At 36.4% G+C, this 20,327-nt stretch overlaps 1 protein-coding gene across 1 annotated transcript in view; it reads left to right on the top strand.

The window, feature by feature from the left end:
- Positions 1-3,243: 3,243 nt before the first annotated feature.
- LOC101017497 (meiosis-specific nuclear structural protein 1) overlaps positions 3,244-20,327 on the top strand; it is a 33,798-nt gene continuing 16,714 nt past the window's right edge. Inside the window, exons 1-3 of the mRNA XM_003900980.3 lie at positions 3,244-3,402; positions 4,123-4,344; positions 11,863-11,990. Coding sequence (XP_003901029.1) covers positions 3,400-3,402; positions 4,123-4,344; positions 11,863-11,990 — 353 coding nt within the window. The 5' untranslated portion in view covers positions 3,244-3,399. The remainder of the gene's footprint in view (positions 3,403-4,122; positions 4,345-11,862; positions 11,991-20,327) is intronic.

The raw sequence follows: 20,327 nt of genomic DNA, 5'->3' as shown, positions 1-20,327 counted from the left end.
TACTTGAACATTATGAAGTGCAAAAACTGCACGAGCACATTATATTTTAAACACTTCATCCATTTAACAAACTATGTACCCTCTTCAGCTAAATAAGATGAATTGAGATTCAAGAGGCAGCACCATACTGGCAAATCTCATCCTAAAGGCATCCATTAATATAAATCAACAGCAGCAATTTGGTTTGATCATTTATTTGCAAGAATCATTAAGGTTTATTAGCATAATTGTTCCCTCTGGGATTTCATGTCGAGAAAATGAAGAATGGCATTATCAATATTTAAAAGATAAGTGTGTGATGTTCAGAGTACTTCAACAGTCATCTGCAGGTGGTGTCCAGCTGCAGCAAATTAGATTAGATTTGAGCATTTTTCTGAACGAAAGAAAAATTGTTTTGTTCTAATTGCTTTATTTTATAAAGCAATACCATTTTGTAAATAATTTTTACTGTATAGTTACATGTAACAGTGCACATCTATTAACATGCTTTATTTCAGATCAGTAACTGTTAACTTCAACCCCGTTATGTTGTAACTATTGGGGGACATTAATCAGTATAATTCATCATTTATTATAAGGAAAAGTTCCTTCCCCTCAGTACTCTAGACCTTTCAGTCTAGACCTGTAGGTAAAAAGCTATTTTCTAGAGGGAAATGAACAAGAAGACTTCCTTGTAATGTTGGGAAGGCATAAATCCTCCCTTAACAATGAAGTATCATTTATGATAGTAATAATTTAGTACTAGAAACAATATTTAAATGTAATAATTGTTTTTTAATAATGACATGCAATGGAATGTTATGTAGTGATAAAAATAAATGAGCTATCAAGTCACATAAAGATTTGCAGGAACCTTTAAATGATTGTTGCTAAGGGAAAGATGCCTGTCTGAAAAGGCTACGTACTGTATGATTCCAATGATATGGCATTCTGGAAAAGGCAAATCTATAGAAACAATAGAAAGATTAGTGGTTTCCAGGGGTTTGTGAGGAAGGAGTGAGGGAGAAATGAATAGGTAAAACACAGCGACCTTTTAGGCAATAAAACTATTCTGTATGATACTGTAATGATAGATACATGACAATATGTCTCAATTTTCTGACCTCAAGCAATCTTCTTGCCTCAGTCTCCCAAGTAACTAGGATTACAGGTGCAAGCCACCACTCCTGGCCAGATACATGACATGATGTATTTCTCAAAACTCGCCTGGGAGCAGTGGCTCATGCCTATACTCCCAGCACTTTGGGAGGCCAAGGTGGGCGTATCACTTGAGATCAGGAGTTCAAGACCAGCCTGGCCAAACTGGCGAAAATCCGTCTGTACTAAAAATACAAAAATTCGCCTGTAGTCTCAGCTACTTGGGAGGCTGAGGCAGGAGAATCACTTGAACCTGGAGGGCGGAGGTTTCAGTGAGCCGAGATCATGCCACTGCACTCCAGACTGGGTGACAGAGTCAGACTCCATCTCAGAAAACAAAACAAAGCAAATCCTCATAGACCTATACAAAACAAAAAGTGAACCCTAATGTAGATTATGAACTTAATCATATTAATATTGGTTCGTCAAGTGTAACAAATGTACTACACTAATGTGTAATGCTAAAAGTAGGGGAAATTGTATGGGTGTGGTGGGGAGGAGAGGTGAGATGGGGAATTCTCTGTATTCTGTAAATTTTTCTGTAAATCTAAAACTGCTTCGAAAAAAGAGCAAAGTCTATTAAAAATGTAATAATTGTTAGGCTAATGTTTTTACAGGTTAAAATCAGCTAATTGTTACAATTGATTAAATTTGTCTTGGATTTAGGTCAATATTCTGGCCAAAAATCTTTTTCACAGATTACCTATTAAATTATATGAATCCTTCTACCATATCCAAGGGTATACTGGAAATGAGGAATTATAACTGAAGTTCCCTTTAGAAACAAAAGTCCTCAATTCGAGAAGCAAACAAAAAACATACATGTTTGCTGAAATACTTTGCAATGTCACTATTTCACTATTAGGAATTAACAAATTAAAACCCACATTCTATTGACACGCTATTGAATGTGTTATACCCTGTTCAACCCTGAACCCATGCCTGACTTCTATCCCTTCTATAGAGGGCCCAACCCCTTGCGGAGATGGATATGCTAAGAAGAGAAATTTATAGCAGGCTGCCTGCTTTGCTCCATTCCAGATCAATTTACACAGAACACCCAGGGGGCAGGTTTACGCCTTCTCTCCATTCCTCTCAAACAGTGATGGCAATGAGTGGAGTAGCAGTGACAACATAGATATGCAACCACGTGATAAATGACCAAAGGACAGAGAGAGGAGCGACCTCAGTTGTATGATGGAGCCAAGAGAAGTCGCTGATTTTTAGTTGTTTTTTTTCTGGTTGTAAGGATGGGGTGACAACTTCCAAGCTTTTACACGTCAGCACTGAAACTGGAAGTCCTATTTGTTATTAATCTTTAAGCAGACATATTGCTACAGAAGATAGACTTCAAATTAGAATAACACAAAGTTATACCACTAATCGCCTTTTAAAAATATTTTAGTGTTGACAAGATTTCTCTGAATGTATCATTTCTAAAATCAGTATCTAATTTCTCTGATCCATTATCGTTCTTAAACTCTCCCATTTAAAATGGACTTTAGTGTCTAACCTGCCTATGAAATGAACCAGATCAACATCCTGCCATCATGTAACGTGCTCTCTCTTAGTACCTGGACCACATAGCAGAGTAAGATTCATATGGCTCATACATTTTAGTCCCAAAAATTACCAGCAGCTTCTGCAGGGTGTGAAGTGAAGGCTGCTGGAAGCTCATGCTACCTCAGTGCCTCGCAACCCAGCAAAGGCGACAGCGACCTGGACTCCCACAGCTGAGGATTAAACCAGTCATCGTCCCTAGCAGAGCCTGGCTGACTAGGCATTTAGTGTGCAGGATGCTCCATGCGTGGAAATTGCCTTTGGCTCCAGGTATTAGGCAGTAGTTTGTGTATTTCTCTGTGCACAGTTTCCACAGGCCTGATCTTCGCTCCCAAACCCACTCAAACCACAGTTCGGCCGCTGGAGGGAAATCGAGCTTCCCTAGCCCACTGCAAAGTCCTTGGGGTCAGGCCACAATCTGAACGTCCCGCTTTTCTAGTTTAGACCTATAGAAGTAGCCCTCCTGCCCGTTCCTAAGAAGCTCAATGCCGATTGGATCTTTCCGCGCCCAATGGGAGGCCACGCCCTGCGTGGGTCAGTCTTGGTCGAGCGGAGGGCGGGCAGCTCCACCGTTGCCAGGACGCCGCGTAAACACCCGAGCGCTCGCAGCCAGGTGCGCTCCTTGGGGCTGCTGGCTGCTGCGTTTGCGGCGGGAGGTGGTGGCCGCGGTCCCACGAGAGGGGATATTTTTCGTCAGCCAAGATGGTGAGCCAGTTGGGGGACTCGAAACTACTTGTTTATTTGTTGATTTAAGTCTAGTTTGGCGCTCATTTGCTTCTAAAAAAGGATTTTAAGTGCTTAATCTGGGCATTAATTGGGGAACTTGTATTTGCTTTCGGAGGCCTCAGGTCCTATTAGAAGGGACGCTCGCGGTGATTTCCAGCCTTTTTGGCTCTTTTCGGATAGTATATTAAATACATCTTTAAATCTGCCCAGTAGAACCTCTGAAGAAATAAGTAGAAATAAAGGTGTAGGAGAAAGCGAATGGATAAATAGCAGCAGCGAGTTGACCTGTTACACTTATATTAGGAAAACCTGAGCAGCTTCTGAACAGCAGTTTATGGCCCTGTGATGGTAGTCGTGGTGGTGGTGGTGGGTGGAATGAAGGGAGGAGAAATTCCCGGGTGGTAGTAAAGATATGGGTCCGTAGGGTGCGATTAATCCTAGCACAGCTATTTTTTAGCTGCAGAAACTTGGGTAAAGTTACTTTTCATGTCTCATCCATAAAATAGGAAATAATAGCAATACCTATTTGATCGATATGTGAACATATTTATCTACCACGTTTACTTTTTATTCGGTATACTCCTTTGAATTTAGGAAGGAAGCCAGGCTCTTTGTGTCCTTTGTTACTAAGGTTTATATCAATATATTTTTTTAGATTTTGGAATATCAAAATATGCATCTTTTTTTCTTCCATCGTAGGCTTCCAAAAGGAGAAATATGAGCTGTAGTGAAAGGCATCAGAAATTAGTAGATGAAAACTACTGCAAGAAATTACATGTCCAAGCGCTAAAAAACATCAACAGTCAAATCAGGAATCGAATGGTGCAGAATGAAAATGATGACCGTGTTGAGCGCAAGCAGTTTCTCAGATTATTACAAAATGAACAATTTGAGTTGGATATGGAAGAGGCCATTCAAAAGGTAAGTTTTTCTATTCATTGTTACATTTTGTTTTCTCCATTTTGCACCTTGGAAATGATGAAAGCGAGCTGCTAATGCTGGAAATGAGTAGATAAACAGCAGCAGCAGGTAAGGGATGCCGGATTGTGCCTCAGCTCATTGTAATCGGAAAGAGCTGGGTTTCTGGAGCCGGCCTGTCTTTGAATCCTACTACTGCTATACCTTAGCCACGGACCCCTGAGTAAGTTGCTTTTACTTTTTTTTTTTTTTTTTCTTTTTTTTTGAGACGGAGTATCGCTCTGTCACCCAGGTTGCAGTGCAGTGGCACGATCTTGGCTCACTGCAACCTCCGCCTCCGGGGTTTAAGCGATTCTTCTGCCTCAGCCTCCCGAGTAGCTGGGACTACAAGCGCCTGCCACCTGGCCTGGCTAATTTTTTAATTTTTAGTAGAGACGGCATTTCACCATAATTGACCAGGCTGGTCTGAAACTCCTGACCTCGTGATCCGCCTGCCTCGGCCTCCCAAAGTGCTGGGATTATAGGGGTGAGCCACCACGCCCGGCCTGCTTTTTTATGCTTTTTCTATAAAATGGGGAATAATAATAGTACCTCCTACTTAGGATTGTTTTAATAATGAGTTAATACATGCAAGGCCCTTGGAATAATGCCTGATATAGAATAAGCACTCAGATTTTTTTTAACATAAATATGAACTCAGTCATTACTACAAGTTTTGTTCATGTAAGTACAATTGTGTTGCCTTTCATAAATTTCTAAAAACAAAAGTTTAAGGGTGCCTTTAAAAAATTTACTGAAATTAACGTGTACATTATTAAGTGGTAGAAAATGAACACTTTGGTATATCTCAACATTTTAAGGGATTAAGGTGGTAGAAAAGGGAAACTAATAAGAATCGAGACATGACAGAAGTGAATTCTTATAAATACATGAAAGGTATTCTGCTATGTCAGTAGTTTTTGAGTACCTGCTGTATGTTAAACATTTTGGAGGATTTTGTGGAGAATAACAAAAGCAAATTTAAAAAATGGTATCCACCCTTCTGTGTTCCAAATTCAAAAGCTTAGATACGATTTTTTTTTTTTTTTAACTCTGCGAAAGCAGATCTTAGGGGTTGGATATTTTTCCTATTCTTTTTATTATTTTTTTCTTTAATTTGAAAGAAAATCCCAGGTATCAACACCAACTCTTTCCTACATACTTAAGAATACATCTAACAAAATATGGATGTTTTCTTATATGGAGTACCATACTATTATCTCGCCCATTCCATAAACACATTTCTGTGATTGTGTCAAAAATCTGCTTTTACAGTTGGTTTGTTTTAACCAAGATCCAAGCAAGGTTCATACGCTGTATTTGGTGGTTATGTCTGTTTAAGTCCCTCTTAATTGAAAACAGCCCCTCCTTCACCTTTTTTTTTTTTTTTTGACTTCATGTTTTTAGCTTGTTAAACTAAGCCAGTTGTTTTATCCAGTAGCCCACATTCTGAATATATATGTTTGCTTCCTCATGGTCCTTTAATTTATTTCCCTATCTGTTATATTTCCTCTAAATAGAACCTAGCCATAAAGACGCAGTTAGATTGCGGTCCACCTTTTTTGGTGAGAATACTCCATAGGTGAGGCTGTCCTTGTCATTGTGTCACAACAGGGAGCACATGAGGTCTGGTTGTTCCACTTTTAGTGATACCAGTATTGATCAGTGGGTTTAGGGAGACAGTCTGGTTTTTCCACTGTAAAGGTTCCCATAAACTTTCATCTGTGGTTTCACAAAAGAATTTTTTCTTTCATTAGTGGTTACAAAAACTGATTTTCTGATTCTTTTACTCCTTTCACATTTAATTAGCTGAAATTCCTTTGTAAAGAACGTTACCTCGGGCCAGTGCAACTGCTCACTCCTATAATTCTAGCACTTTGGGAGGCCAAGATGGAAGGATCGCTTGAGCCCAGGAGTTCAAGGCTGCAGTGAGCTATGATCTTGCCACTGCACTCCAGCCTGGATGACAGAGACCCTGTTCCCCTGCCCCTGCCCCACAAAAAAAAAAAAAAAAAAAAAGGAAAAAGAAAAAGAACTTGTATTATTGACTAGGGTTATTTATTCTTACTGAAAAAGGAAACAGTTAATTTTCAGAGTAAAGAGTTGGTGTCCTATTTTCTTCCATTGGTGTCTACCTATCTTGTGGTTGTTTTATAAAATTTTGTTTTTAGTTTTTGATTTTGTCTCTTTTTAAAAATACCTTTATGGACTAATAGATATTTATGTACTTAATTGCATTTATTATTTTTGATGCTCAAATTATTTCATCCTTGGCCATTGGATGCCCTTTTACATTGCCTCTGTGTTTTTTTTTTTTTTTTTTTTTTTTGAGACAGAGTCTTCATCTGTCTTCCAGGCTGGAGTGCAGCCGCACCATCTTGGCTAACTGCAACCTCTGCCTTCTGGGTTCAAGAGATTCTCCTCCCTCAGCCTCCCAAGTAGCTGGGATTACAGGCCTGCACTACCATGCTAGGCTAATTTTTGTATTTTTAGTAGAGATGGGATTTCACCATATTGGCCAGGCTGGTCTTGAACTCCTGACTTCAAGTGATCCGCCTGCCTCGGCCTCCCAAAGTGCTTTGATTATATGTGTCAGGCACTGTGCCTAGCCCTCTGTGCCCTTTTGACAATATTTCCTTAATCTTTGATACCTTCCTTGCTTTCTGTCAAAACAAAATGTTCTAGGCTTCTGATAATTTTATGTGTCAACTTGACTGGGCCTTCGGGTTTCTAGGTATTTGATAAAACATCATTCTGGGTGTTTCTGTAGGTTGTTTTGGATGAGATTAGCATTTAAATCTGTAAACTGAGTATAAAGCACATTGCCCTCCCTAATATAGGTGGGCCTCATCCGATCAGTTGAAGGCCTGAATAGAACAAAAAGATTGACCTTCCTTTGAATAAGACAGAATTCTTCATGCCTGATTGCCTTTCAGCTGGGACATTTGCTTTTTTTTTTCTTGTCATTGAATTGAAACTAAAACATTGGCTCTTTCTGGGTCTTGAGCCTGCTGGTTCTCAGGCTTTAGGACTCAAATGAGAACAAAACCATTAGTTCTTCAGCTTGCCAGCTCACCTTGCAGATCTTAGAACTTGCCTGCCTTCATAATCACTCACTCTAGAGAACCCGGACAAATACAAAGCTTATCTCTTGTATTTCTTGTCCTACACCTGGAATCAGCCATTGTGCTAGGAAGCCCTGTTATCATTTAGTGGAAATAATATTTCAAGAAAACTTGGGTGCTAGGTTTACTCATAATTCTTGGGTTATAATTGCTTCCAGGTCTTTTCAGTGAACAATCTTGGAAATATGCATATTTTTAACTTTTTATTTTGAGATAAGTTTAGATTTATAGGAGAGTTGCAAAAATAGTGTAGAGAATTTGCATATACCCTTCACCTGACTACTTCTTAACATCTTACATAGATGAAAATCATAAAAAAGTTATCAAAATAGAGAATTTACCTTTGATAGAATACTGTTAACTATGAGATTTATTCCGATTTCATCAGTTTGTCCACTAATGTCTTTTTTTGCTAGTTGAGGACCACAGATTGCATTTAGTTGTCATGTCTCCTTAGTTTTTAGCCTTGAGAGGAATATGACTATGTCCTGAGTCACATAGCATGCTGCTACAACTTCTGCTTTTCCAATTACAGATTAAATCCTCCTTATTCTTGTTCTGTAAATGATTAGGAAAGACACCAGAGATAAGACCCCTCAAGATCATTACCCTTTCTCATGGAATGTTCCTTGGAATGCAACTAATTAAATTGCTATAATATATACACTGACCTTATATGGAAAATGTTGCAACCCTGTTAAGCTTCTCTATCTCTACCTATATAAGTGAAACCTTAACTTCCCCACGTTGGAACAATGACCCATTATTTTGCAGTTTGTGTTTCCTGAGTGGCTATCCTCAAGCTTTGCACTTGAATAAACTATAGTCATATATATGTACACACACACACACACACACACACACACATATATATTTTTTTGAGGCAGAGTGCTCTTGTTGCCCGGGCTGGAGTGCAATGGCGCAATCTTGGCTCACTGCAACCTCTGCCTCCTGGGTTCAAGTGATTCTCCTGCCTCAGCCTTCCAAGTAGCTGGGATTATAGGCATGCGCCACCACGCCCGGCTAATTCTGTATTTTTAGTAGAGACGGGGTTTCTCCATGTTGGTCAGGCTGGTCTCCAACTCCCAACCTGAGATGATCTGTCCTCCTCCACCTCTCAAAGTGCTGGGATTACAGACATGAGCCACTGTGCCCGGCCAGTCATTGTTTCTCCTCCATTCTTTGTCTCCTCTAGTTTGTAAGAATTCTTCACTTTTTCCTGTCTTTCATGACCTTGACAATTTTGAAGAGTACACGTTAGTTGCTGTAGTAATTTTCAATTGCTAAATAACAAATTACCACAAACTTAGCAGCTTAAAACAACACCCATTTATTATCTCAGTTTCTGCAAGTCAGAAATCTAGGTGTGGTGTAGCTGGGTTCTAAATATACTCCTGAGAGATAATTGGAGGCATATATCTACATAAAACTCATACATGAGTGTATATAGTAGCATTATTCATAACGCCCAAAAAGTAGAAACAACCCAGATGCCAATCAGCTGATAAATGGATAAACAAAATGTGTTACATCTGTACAACGGAATATTACACAGCCATAAAAAGGAAAGAATTACTGATACATGCTACAACATGTTAAAAACATTATGCTGATTGAAATAAACCAGATACAAAAGGCCACATATTGTGTGAATTCATTATATGAAATATCCAGAATATGCAAATCCATAGAGACAAAAAATAGATTAGTGGGTGACAGGGATTGGGGGAAAAGGTGAGAGGAATAGTGAGTGACTGCTAGTAGGTTACAGGTTTCTTTTGGGGTGATGTAAACATTCTGGAGTGTTGACATTTTATGCCACACACAAATGTAGACATGGATGTGCTATATATTGTGCGTACACACAATCATCTATATAGATCTATGGCATTTATAAAAATATATTTATAACATGGCAGCTTTATAGCTGCCGTTAGCACAGATGTTTATAATATATAGCAGAATTATTCATAAATGTCAAAATTTAGAAGCAACCAAGATGTCCTTCAATAGATAATGGATAAACTGTGATACATCCAGATAATGGAATATTATTCAGTGCCAAAATGAAATGAGCTATGAAGCCATGAAAAGATGTGGAGGAATTTTAAGTGCACATTACTAATGAAAGAAGCCAGTCCAAAAAAGGCTCCATTCTGTATAATTCCAACTATGTGACATTCTGGGAAAGGCAAAACTACGGAAACAGTAAAAATGTAAGTTGTTTTTTTAGGATTTTAGGTGAGGAAGGTTTGAATAGACAGACCACAGAGGATTTTTAGGGTAGTGAAATGATTGTGTACAATACTATTATGGTAAATACATATGATTATGCATTGCCAAAACCCATAGAACGTGTACCACCAAGAATGAACCTTAATGTAAACTATGGACTTTGGGTGACAATGATGCATAGGTTTAAGTAACGTAAATACAGGTTTATTGAGTGTAACAAATGTACCAGTCTAATGGAGGAGGTTGATAGTAGGGGAGGCTGAGCATGTGTGGGGACAGGGAGTATATGGGAACTCTGTGTACTTTCTGCTCAATTTTGTTGTGAACCCAAAACTTCAAAGTCTATTTCTTTTAAGGATCTGGAACGAAATAGTGGTTACAGACACACAATATTGTGAATATACAAAATCACTGAATTGTGAATTGTAAAAGGTGAATTTTATGCTATATGAATTATATTTCAATTATTAAAAAATAACATGTACTAAGAATATTACATAAATAGCATCAAACTGTATGTAATCTTTTGGAATTAGCTTTTTTCACTTAGCGTAATTCCTGGAGATTCATCCAAGTTTTGCTTGCATTCTTTTTTATTGCTTCATTTCTTTTTATTGCTGAGTACTATCCCATTGTATGGATGTACCACAGTTTATTTGACCATTCACAGGATGAAGGATGTCTTGAGTATTTTCAGTATTGGCTATTATGAATAAATCTGCTGTAAACATTTGTATACAGGTTTTTAAATAAAAAGTTTTCATTTCCCCGGGGTAAATGGTTAAGAGGTACAATTGTTGAGTTGTATGATAATTGCATGGAGGCTTTTTTTTTTTAAAGAGACAGGGTTTGCTCTGTTGCCCAGCTGGAGTGCAGTGGCGTGATCGTGGCTTACTGCAGCCTTGAACTCCTGGTCTGAGGTGGTCCTCCCACCTCAACCTCCTGATGTAACTAGAACTACAGATTTGTGCCACCACACCTGGCTAATTTTCTGTAAAGACGGCATCTCTCTACGTTGCCCAGGCTGGTTTCAAACTCCTGGCCTTAAGGATCCTCCTGCCTTAGCCTCCCAAAGTACTGGGATTACAGGTGTAAGCCACAGCACTCAGCTGCATGTTAGTTTTATATCAAACTATCAAGCTGATTTTCAGAATGCCTGTATCATTTTACATTCCCAGGCAGCAATATATGAGTAATAGTTTCATGCCAGCATCTGGGGTTGGCACTGTTTTTTGTTTTGGCCATTCCAATAGGTACGTACTAATATCTCATTGTAATTTTAATTTGCATTTCTTGATGGCTAATGATGTTGAACATCTTTTCATGTGTTTTCATTAGATACTGAATTTAATCAAGCCTCAAGATCTTTCTGCCATTTTACAGGAAATATAAAAGAGAAATAAGTTCAGTGATATATTCTGGGGAAGCAATCAGTCAGATGCAAAATGTGGAACATTCTACGGGATGTATGTCCTAATTTCTATAATAAATCAGTGGCTTCGGGGAAAAATGTATGTAGAGAGGTGATTGTTACAGAATATATAAGAGACTTAAGAAAAATAATAATTAGATGCAATATGTGGATCTTGTTTGGATTTTGATTTGAGCAAACCAACTAGAAAAGTATCTTGAAACAACTGGGGAAGCTTGAATATGGACATGGTATTAGACATTAAGGAATTATTGTTAATTAGACATGTTGATGACATGATTGTTTTAAAAAATTCTGATCAGGTAGATATTTGTACTGAATTATTTACATGGTAAATGACATGATGTCTAGGATTGTTTTAAAACACCCTAGCAGAAAAAGAATAAGGGAAAAAAGAGTGAAATGGAAGGTAGAGAAAAAAGATTAGCAGAATGTTGACAGTTTTTGAAAACATGGGTGGTGGGTACCTGAGAGTGTACTTTAATATTCTTCTTGCTATTGGCAATACTTGAAATTTTCCATGATAAAATCTTTTGAAAAAGTCTTTATTAAAACAACATTTTGTATTTTAAAATAAAACATCAATTGTTGGCCTTAAGGAATTTAGTTTTCTGTTATAAAACAAATTCAACCTTGATGAAAAAAATCTGATTCTAGAGCACAAACAACAAAGTTACATTTTTCATTCAGGCAGAAGAAAACAAGAGATTGAAAGAACTCCAGCTCAAACAAGAAGAAAAACTGGCTATGGAATTGGCAAAACTAAAACATGAAAGTCTAAAGGACGAAAAGATGAGGCAACAAGTAAGAGAAAACAGGTATCTTGGTTTCTCTAAATTTCATTTATTTAGTCTTTATCTTTAAACTCTTACGTAATTCTTAGCACCTGAAAGTGAAGTTTCTTTGTTTATATCTTTTCACTTAGTTAATATTTTGCCTGGAAATACTTATTGCTTTAAGTTCTATAAATATTTATTTGAGAAAATAAGTTGTATTCATGGAAGTGCGAATATTTACAGTGAAAAATAAATATCAGTCCCCCTGCTCTTTCCTTTATGCATAAATTTTAAAATGACCTCTTATAAAAAACGAATTCCTAATCTTAAGAGAAACCTTAGGTAATAACTAGTTTAATTTTATACCTCTACATACATTTCCTACAGTATTTTTGGAATGACTCTTGAGCCTGTGTTTCAGTACCTCTAGTAACTGCAGTAGGAACTTTTTAAAAGTTTAATGTTAAATAATCTTTCCCCCCCTATTGTTTTAAAATTAATTTCTCTGAAATTCATGCATCTATCTTCTTTAGGATGTCCTTTCATACATTTGAACACACTAAATGTTTTCTTCTATAAGTTAACTATCCCTTGCTCCTTCAGTTGTTTCTTATATAACCTGGCTTTAAGTTTATTCATCATCCTGGTTTCTTCTCTGATTACAGTTTAAATTATTAGTGTTCCTTAGTGGTCCCCACCCTTCTGTATAATACTCGAGGAAAGACTGCCAGCTACTCCAGATGACAGGACATTATTCTAGAATGTTTCTTGATCCTGCCTAAGGTCGAATTACTTTTTAGGAACAGCCTTGTCACAGTGTTAATCAAAACTCAGGGCCAAGTAAATGCTAATCATATACTTATGTAATTGAATATATTGGAAATTTACTTTGATAGTTATTACATTTTATCTTAATTGAGCAGGATGTCTACAGAATATTACAGGAACCATGGATGAGCTTCAGGGATTTTTGAACCTTGTTAAATTATATTAATATGTTTGGCAAATGTATCCATGTGCATTTTTCTGGCTCCACAACTCTAATCAGATTCTCTAAGAGATTACTGATCCTTAGAAAAGAAATTTAGAATTACTGCTAAAATCTGCATATTGTTCTAGTCTCAAACTATCTTTTTGGACCCTAATTCTCCAGTCATCATTAGCTGTTACTCATGGTTTTTTTTAATCACCTGAAGATGAAATATTTCTTATCTCTAATTCACTGAAAACAAGAATTAAATAGAAGAGCTTTTCACTTGTAGCAATTGCAGATTAGGTTATTCAGATAAGTGTTCCTCCTGAGAAAACATCTAGGAAAAGCATAAAATTAAGATCTGTGAAAGGAAGGAAACCAGAATGTGAGCTTGGCATTTGTGGTGGCATTTCCTCTAGAGGTTTCTGCTGATTCCAAAAAATGGCTGAGAGTTAAGTGAAGCAGAGCTTGGCCAATAAGCATATGGCAGTATGTTCAACAGCATTCTACAAGCTGTACACTTAAGATTTGTGCACTTTAGTGTGTGTTTTACTTCAATAATACAGAATTAGATTTTATTAGATAGACATAGATTAAGGGATAATCTGTGAAAAGGTTCTGGAAAATATTCAGAATAAAGCATGGAGAGACAAAAGGACAGAAAAATACAGATGAGAATTTAAAAGAGGTATGGACTATGGTACAAAATTCTAGCAGATGTATTAATATAATTTTAGTCCTCGTAGAGAGGTGAAAGAGGGTAATACAGAAGCATTATTTGAAGAGATGCTGGCCAGGAATTTTCAGAAAATTATAAGTAATGAAAACTATACTTTCAATTATCCTAATAAAACTTTTAAAATCCAACAGTAATAGAAAATCATTAAAAAAGCAGCCAGAACAAAAAAGATTATTACCTCCAAAGAGACAACAGTAAGAAGTATGACTTAATCCTGAATAGAAACAGTTGAAATTAAGAGAGAGCAGATTTACCTGGGTATGAAAAAAATAGAATGAACGAGTAAGACCTAGTATTTGATAGCACAACAGGGTGACTAGAGTCAATAATAATTTCACTGGACATTTAAAAATAACTGAAAGAGGATAATTGGATTATTTGTAACACGAAGGATCAATGCTTGAGGGGATGGATACCCCGTTTTCCATGATGTGATGATTATGCATTGCATGCCTACCTCAAAACATCTCATGTACCCCATAAATATACACAAATATATACTGTGTACCCACAAAAACTAAAAGGAAAAAAGTGCTTGAGTATATACAAACAAATTTACAAATCACCCAGAATTGTATACCTTGTGAAAAATGTTTTCAAACCAACTCATTCAGTTGAGTACTCTTTCACATAGAGTATGCTTCCTCTCAGCAGTGTCAGAATTGCTAAGAGTTTTTTTTATTTTGTGCAAAAGCCATACTAAAATTTTGACTGTCATGCAGAAATGGACCATATTTCAAATTGGTATATTCATGTGCAAATTGGCAGGTCTAAATTCAGGGAAATGCTCTGGTGCTTAAAATGTATCCTAATTTATTTAAAATCACCTATATTAAGATTAAGCTTTTTTAATGTAAAAGAAATTAATTTTTTAGATGCATGGCACATTTAAAAAACTTTGAAGTTTATTTTGAAAATATTTCTTTGAGCTCAGAAATGATAAGACTCCTGTTAATTGATTTTGGAACACATGGTTTTGTACTCCAAGAAAGTACTTAAAAGATAATTTAACTTTGCTGCTGTTTTTAACTGGAGTTGGGAAACTTACTGTTTATTTTTAGGAATCCTATTTTAAATTATGGCACTAAACAATTAGTAGTTATAATTAATTGCCCAATTAATTAAATGTCTTTATTACACAGTTAACACATACTGTTATGAAAGCAAAAGCAAGTACCTCATATCTCATTTATATTTAAGTTCAGCAAAAACCATTTCAAAGAAAAGACAGACACAATTTTTCCTTCTTAATACTATTACCATTACCTTGCTAATACCAGTACAATTATGTTCTGGACTGATAATCAAGCTGTTAATTCATAAAATAGATGAGATGAATTAAAAGAGCACAAAATAACATTTTCTGATAATGTTATTCTCAGAAATAACAGAAGATTGATCACCAATAGTCCTGCATTAAAGGGAATACTAGCAGTTCTTCATTAGGTATTGATAGAAGAAGAAAAATGATCCCAAGCTTAATTTTGGAACTGCAAGAGGTACATGTGTAGTAAATTTAGGTGAAATTTGAATGTATAAAACATTGTGTCTTTTGGGAATTAAAACATGTAAAGAGTTAAAAATATGACAAAAATGAGATAGGAAGTAAATGAAGTTAAAGTCAAGAATCTTGCATTGTCAAATAATAATGGATAAATTTATTCTCCTGGAAACAAACATGCTGTAATATCTGTAATAAAAATTTGGAAAAGAAAATATAACTGACTAATAGAGAATAAAACGTGATAATTGGAATTGATGATTCCAAAAAAGTCATGTGAAAAAGAGTTGACATAGCAGGCTTGAAGCTGCTATCTTAGAAAGTCCTGCTTGGAAGTTTGGTCCTTGGCTGGTGTCTGGAAACTGGGCTTTTGAGAAGTTTCTTACCACTTAACTGCTAAGAGTGACTCACTGTGCCTAAACTGTGAAAACAATATGGATTATACTGAATACCCATTTTCTTTCTGGGAGTCTGAGATTTGGTACATTTTAAGTAGAGGGTGCCTAAGTTACCACCCCCAATTAGAACCCTGGGCACTGAGTCTCTGATGAGCTCTAATGTTGTCTGGCAGACATTTCACACATCACAACTCATTGCTGGGGAATTAAGCATGTCCTGTGTGTTTCCACAGGTAGAGGCCTTTTCCACCTAGTTTTCGCTGGATTTCACCCCATGTGCCTTTTTCCTTTGCCAATTTTGCTGTGTATCTTTTCTTTAAAGTAAATCATAGCCATTGAGTATAACTATATGCTGAGTCCTGTATCCTCCTAGTGAATCATCTAACCTGATGGTGGTCTTGGGAACCCCCAACACAGAAGCAAAAGGGGAGAGAAGAGAGAACATAGGACAGGGAGGACAAGTAGAAAGAAGATACAAGCTTGTAAATGGAAACCCAATTATATTAGTAGTTATAGTAAACATATTTGAACCATTTACCAAAATTGATGAAATGTATCAGAATAAAAATAGCAACAGATTTTCAGAGGAATCCATTTATACACAGTATTTTCTCTGTCTGTAGTGGAATTAAACTAGATGTAAGCAATTAAAAAAAAAACTGGCAATCTTTATATCCTTAGGTATTTAAAAATGTGCTTCTACATTACCCTTTGGTCAAAAAGTACAGCTGCTCCTTGATGTACAATGGGTTCATGTCCCAATAAACTACATTTCCAATTTATGACAGGTTTATTGGAATGCATCCCCGTTGTAAATTGAGGAACCTACTGTGAATGCATATGGTTTTCTCACCATTGTAAAGTCAAACCATCATTAGTCAGAGACTGTCTATAATCCAAATTGAAATTAGAAAGTATTTTTAACAGAATAATAATGAAAATACCACATAGTGAAAGTGGCAGGATTAGATTGACATTAGCAAAATAGCAGAGTAGGCAGCTCCCAGCTCCCAGCCCATCCCTCCACCAGAAACATCAGAAAACAAGCAGAAACTCTCCGAACCAATTTTATAAGAACTTTGGACAGCATTCAAAGGTTTACTGCAATCAAGTGAATGCTGAAACAAGAAAAAGCCTAAAAGTGGTAGGAAAGTTTTGTGATATCTTCACTTGCCCTTTCCTCATTCCCTCCTAGCTCAGAGGCAGGTAGCCCTTGTTCCCAGTGCAGGACCCTGGTCCCTGGTTCAGGAGGAGCAGAGCGGATCTTATTCACAAATTGTTGGGCATATCTGTTCTAACCTACCTTGGGGCTACCTGAAAACCTAACACAAGGCACCTGTTTTACCTCACTCAGAACTCATTTAGGCCAGAAGGACAAATTGCATCTCTGACAAGGATTTAATATCTGAAATATATAAAGAACTCATACAATTCAATAATTTAAAAAACCCAGTACAAAAATGGACAAAGAACTTAGACGTTTCTCTAAAGAAGATGTTCAGTGAATGATAAGTACATGAAAATATGCTCAACATTATTTGTCATTAGGGAATGCAAATCAAAACCACAAGAAGAAACTTTCACATCTAATAGGCAATTTTAATAAAAGTAGTGGAAAATAATAGGTATTGCCAAGAAAGTGGAAAAATTGGAACCCTCAGAAATTGCTGGTAGAAATGTAAAATGATGGAGGTGCTATGGGAAAAAGTTAAACACAGGATTACCATATGAGCCAGCAATTCCACTCTTAGGTATAAATATACAAAAAATTCAATAGTGAGACTTAAATGGATACTTGTATACAAGCATTTGGTGCAGCATTATTTACAATAGCCAAAATGTTGAAACAACCTGAATGTCTATCAGATAAGTAGATAAACAAAGTGCAGCATATATACCCTATACAATATCCTTCAGTTATAAAAAAATAATGAAGCACTGATACATGCTAAAACGTGAGTGAACCTTGAAAACATTATGCTAAGTAAGCCAGACATAAAAGGACAAGTATTGTATAATTCCACTTCTGTGAAATATCTAGAATAGGCAAATAGACAAAATGTATATTAGGAATTAGCAGGGGTTAGGGAAAGGGAAGAATGGGGAGTTATTGTTTAAGAGGCACAGCATTTCGCTTTGAGGGGAATGAAAAAGTTTTGGAAATAGTGTTGATGATTGCAGATCACTGTGAATGTAATTAACACCACTGAGCTGTACATTTAAAAATGGCTAGGATGGCAAATTTTTGTTACATATATTTTCACACGGTAAAAAATGGTATAGAACTGAAAAAAAAAAAAAAAAAAAAAAAAAGAAACCAACTTCTGGCATATAGTTAAGGCTGTTCCTCAAGGGTAGGTCTTAATCTGAAATAACTATATTAGAAAGGAAGACTCCGTCTGGAATTATTAGAAAACAAACTGCAAATTCTCTTCTGGAATGATTACAAGAAGAATGTAGGAGGAAGGCAATAATAAAGATAAGAGCAGAAACGAGTGAGTTAGAATATAAACATAGAGTAGAATAAATAAAGCCAAGAATTGTGCCATAAAAAGGTGAATAAAATTGATGACCCCTTGGTAGGAATGATAGAGTGAAAGAGAATGCACAAATAACCAGTTTTTGGAATGGATAATGGGATATCACTATAGATCATACAAACACTTAATGGACCAAAGCAGGATATTGCAAACAATTTTATGAAAATAAATTTGAAAACGTAGATGAAATAGATAAATTCTTAGCACATTTTACCAAACTGATTGGCACAAGAAGAAATAGCTAAATGTTCCTATAACTTTTAAAGATATTGCATCTGTAATTTAACCTTGTCCACAAATAAACCTGCAGGGCTATGTGAATTTTACCAAACATTCAGGACATAGTAACACCAGTGTTACATAGTTCTGTAGAACAGAGAAAGAGGAAGCACTTCCCAATTTGTTTTAATCAGATCAGTACCTGAAGAGGATATTATGAGAAACCTGTAGACTAATCTCTCTCATGAATTTAACTCCTGTAATCTGAAGTATTAGTCAATATGAAATCCAGTGCTATATAAGAAAGATAAATCATCCTGACCAAATTTAATTTATTCCAGGAATGCAAAGGTGGCTTAACATTTTAAAAAATCAGTAAATGTAATTCATTTTATTAAAAATTATATGATTAGAAAAAGCCCATTGATATGAATCATCATTCTATGATTTAAAAAAAAAAAAAAGAGTGTAGCAAACTAGGGATAAAGAGAATTTACAGCAATATTACCCTTAATAGCAAAATGTTAAACACTTTTCTTCTGACATTGAAAAGAAGACAGGGATGCCTGCTCTGACAACTTCTAGTCATCTTTGTATTATACATACTAATCAGTGCAGTAGGGCAAGAAAAAGCAAAGACAGGTGCCAGGATTGGCATTAAAGGAATAAAACTTTTAATTATTCACAGATGATATGATTATATGTGTAGAAAATCCTAAAGCATCTATAAATAGCCAGATGGCTCATACCGGTAGTCCCAGCACTTTGCAAGGCCAAGGCGGGTGGATCACCTGAGGTCAGGAGTTTGAAACCAGCCTAGCCAACATGGTGTAACTCCATCTGTACTCAAAACACAAAAAATTAACTGGGCGTGGTGGCACACAACTGTAGTCCCGAGCTGAGACAGGAGAATCGCGTGAACCTGGGTGGCGGAGCTTGCAGTGAGCTGAGATCACACCACTGCACTCCAGCCTGAGTGACAGAGCAAGACACTGTCTCCACACACACACAAAAAGAAAGAATCTAAAAATAAGTAAGAATGAATAAATCATTCTACCAAAAAACCATATGCACTTATATGTTTACTGCTGTGCTATTCATAATAGCAAAGACATGGAATCAATCCAGTTGCCCATCAGTGGGAAATTGGATGAAGAAAATGTGGTACATATATACCATGGAATACTCTACAACCATAAAAAGAATGAAATTATGTCCCTTGCAGAAACATGGAAGGAGCTGGAGGCCATTATCCTAAGCAAATTAATGAAGTAACAGAAAACCAAATACTGCATATTCTCACTTATAGGTGGGAGCTAAACATTGATTACACATAGACATATATGGGAACAACAGACACTGTGGACTATGAGAGGGTGGAGGAGGAGTGGGGTAAAAAACAACCCATTTGATTCTGTGCTCACTACCTGGGTGACAGGAGCTGTACTCCAAACCTCAGTATCACACAATATTCCCATGTAACAAATCTGCACATGTACCCCCAGTATCTAAAAGTTGAAATAAAAACTTAAAAACCACTTTAGTAGACAGTTTGGCAGCTTCTTAAAAAGCTGAACATGCATCTACTGTATGACCTGATCATTCCACCCCTAGGTATTTATCCAAGAGAAATGAAAGCCTATGACCACAAATAATTGGTACTCAGATTTCCATAGCAGCTTTATTTGCAATATCCACATACTTGAAAGAACTCAAATGTCTGTCAGCATGCGAATAGATAAGCATGTGAGTGGATATCGATAATCTAAAATAATATCCTGCAATAAAAAGGAGTAAGCAATTACTATATACAATAAATGGATGTATTTGAAAATACTGAGTGAAAGAAGCCAGAGAAAAAAATGGTACCTGCAGTATGATTCCATTTATATGAATTCTAGAAAATTCATAATGCCTAAAGTGACAGCAAATTAGCTTGCCTCAGGATAAGTACAAACATAAAGGGGTAGAAGAGAGGTACCACAGGTTTATAAGGAAATGATTGGAAT

The sequence above is a fragment of the Papio anubis genome, unplaced genomic scaffold, assembly GCF_008728515.1.
Source record: "Papio anubis isolate 15944 unplaced genomic scaffold, Panubis1.0 scaffold201, whole genome shotgun sequence".
Taxonomy (NCBI): domain Eukaryota; kingdom Metazoa; phylum Chordata; class Mammalia; order Primates; family Cercopithecidae; genus Papio; species Papio anubis.
The sequence above is the reverse complement of the archived record's forward strand: the minus strand, read 5'-3'. Positions and strand labels throughout refer to the sequence as shown.